This window comes from Perkinsus marinus (genome assembly GCF_000006405.1).
Source record: "Perkinsus marinus ATCC 50983 genomic scaffold scf_1104296952252, whole genome shotgun sequence".
Classification (NCBI taxonomy): Eukaryota; Perkinsozoa; order Perkinsida; family Perkinsidae; genus Perkinsus; species Perkinsus marinus.
In genome coordinates this window covers 1-1,987 of record NW_003208938.1, presented here as the reverse complement: position 1 = coordinate 1,987, position 1,987 = coordinate 1, and the positions used below count along the sequence as shown (strand labels likewise).

Here is a 1,987-nt window from a genome sequence, read left to right as displayed (position 1 = left end):
CCCTGTAGAGGGATATGCCCACTGAGGCAGTGTGGGCTGGTAAGCTCTTCCCGTGTCGAGGGATATGCCCATTGAGGCAGTTTGGGCTGGTGAGGCCTTTCCACTGTAGAGGGATATGCCCATTGAGGCAGTGTGGGCTGGTGAGCCCTTGTTCCCCTGTAGAGGGCTGTGCCCATTGAGGCAGTGTGGGCTGGTGAGCCCTTGTTCCCCTGTAGAGGGATATGCCCCTCGAGGCAGTGTGGGCTGGTGAGCCCTTGTTCCCCTGTAGAGGGATATGCCCATCGAGGCAGTGTGGGCTGGTAAGCTCTTCCCGTGTCGAGGGATATGCCCATTGAGGCAGTGTGGGCTGGTGAGGCCTTTTTACTGTAGAGGGATGTGTCCATGGAGGCAGTGTGGCCTGGTAAGCCCTTTCCCCTGTGTAGGGACATGGTTACATTACGGCGAATAGACCGCTATTTCCAAGTTCCGTTTGGGAGATGTCTTGTGTTGATAAGGTCACATGGGTAGCGGCAGAGAGCCTCCCATAGCTGTGTCGCCCCGAAGAGGCTCTCGAGCAAAGAACCACGTATTCATGGCGGTAACAAGCAAAAACGAATACGAGTTCACAGCTAGGACCAAGCGGTTCTTCAACTGATCATCGCTACTAAGCCTTATCAAACACAACAGCGCTCCACAATGGCGTCGCTTACTCTATGTGTTTACACTAATGGTGTGTTCACACTAGTGGTGTGTTCACACTAATGATGTGTTCACAGTTATGATGTGTTCACAGCTATGATGTGTTCTCGATGAGAAGAGAACACCGATTCCTATGCTCGGATAAGCTTATACCTTCTCATGATCAATACATTGCTGACTACCACTTGACTGCTTGTCCATCGTGAAAGCTCTGTTGCCATCAAAGGATGCTGTTATTGACTTGAAATTCTTTCATCGTGATCTTCCCTCTTTCCTCAGTTGTTTCCCTTGTAGTAGCCGTCATAATGTCGCCTAACGAGAATGATGGAGACCTAGTGAATGAAGCGACTCCAGCTAGAACCGAAGCCCTCTCTGAAGACCTCTATAGAAGGCTGATTGAAGTTGATTTCCAAGGAAAGATCGAGAGATTCTCGTAAGCTGCGCGACAGCACTGGTTTATGCCTTCACTGGTTTTCCCCTTCAGGTTTAAAAGCACTAAGGGACTTCTCACTCAGCTGAAGTACTCATTTGGTTTAGAGAAAGTGCGATCGATCGAGCTGAGAGATGCCACTACCGGTGCTGTGGTTCCTCTGTGCGACCTCGAGGAGCAGGGAAGATACCACCTCAAGGTGTGACACGGGTTAGTGCGATTATCTGACCACCGGTCTTGGCAGGTTCTTGGACATACTCTGGCGTTCCATGAGGGGTTCTCAACCCAGTGTCCGGTGCATAGGCTCATTACTCTACCAGAGATCTGTCGGCGTATAATAGACACGCCTTACTTTCAGCGCTTGAGGAATGAATCACAGCTGGGTGAGGTGGTGAACAGACGAAGTGATGAAGTGTGGTATTGTCAGGTTCCGCTGGATATGTCTTCATGGGGGCTACTCACACTAGGTTCGAGCATTCCATTGGAGCTGCCTATTTAGCGTAAGCCGGCTCTTGGGTTTGAACCGGGGACCTTCCGGTTGTTCATTCAGGAAGAAGCTGGTCGATCAGCTGAGCTGTAACCAACCTGAATACGGCATCGATGAGGAGGATAAGCTCTGCGTGATCATCGCAGGGCTTTGTCACGACCTCGGCCATGGCCCCTACTCTCACGTTTGGGATTCTCACGTAGACCTCTTACGCCGGTCGCCATCTCTCCGTTGTATATCGCATGTTAACCCGGCCTTGGGCATACATAAAGGCCACGAGGCTATGAGTGTGAGAATGATGTAAACTACCGATAGGTCTAGGGTTCGATCCCTCGTACGAGTATTTCTCTCAGTGATATACTAGTCGAGCATCTCCGTAACACGAATCGGCC

The 1,987-nt window shown here is 50.9% G+C and overlaps 1 protein-coding gene across 1 annotated transcript; it reads left to right on the top strand.

Moving 5' to 3' along the window:
* Nucleotides 1-983: 983 nt before the first annotated feature.
* Nucleotides 984-1,899, top strand: Pmar_PMAR004994 (sam/hd domain protein, putative; the record flags this gene model as incomplete). Its single annotated transcript, XM_002777155.1, has 5 exons — nucleotides 984-1,111; nucleotides 1,163-1,307; nucleotides 1,353-1,491; nucleotides 1,536-1,608; nucleotides 1,659-1,899. 5 exons carry the CDS (start codon nucleotides 984-986, stop codon nucleotides 1,897-1,899), a joined length of 726 nt encoding a protein of 241 aa, XP_002777201.1.
* Nucleotides 1,900-1,987: the final 88 nt, after the last annotated feature.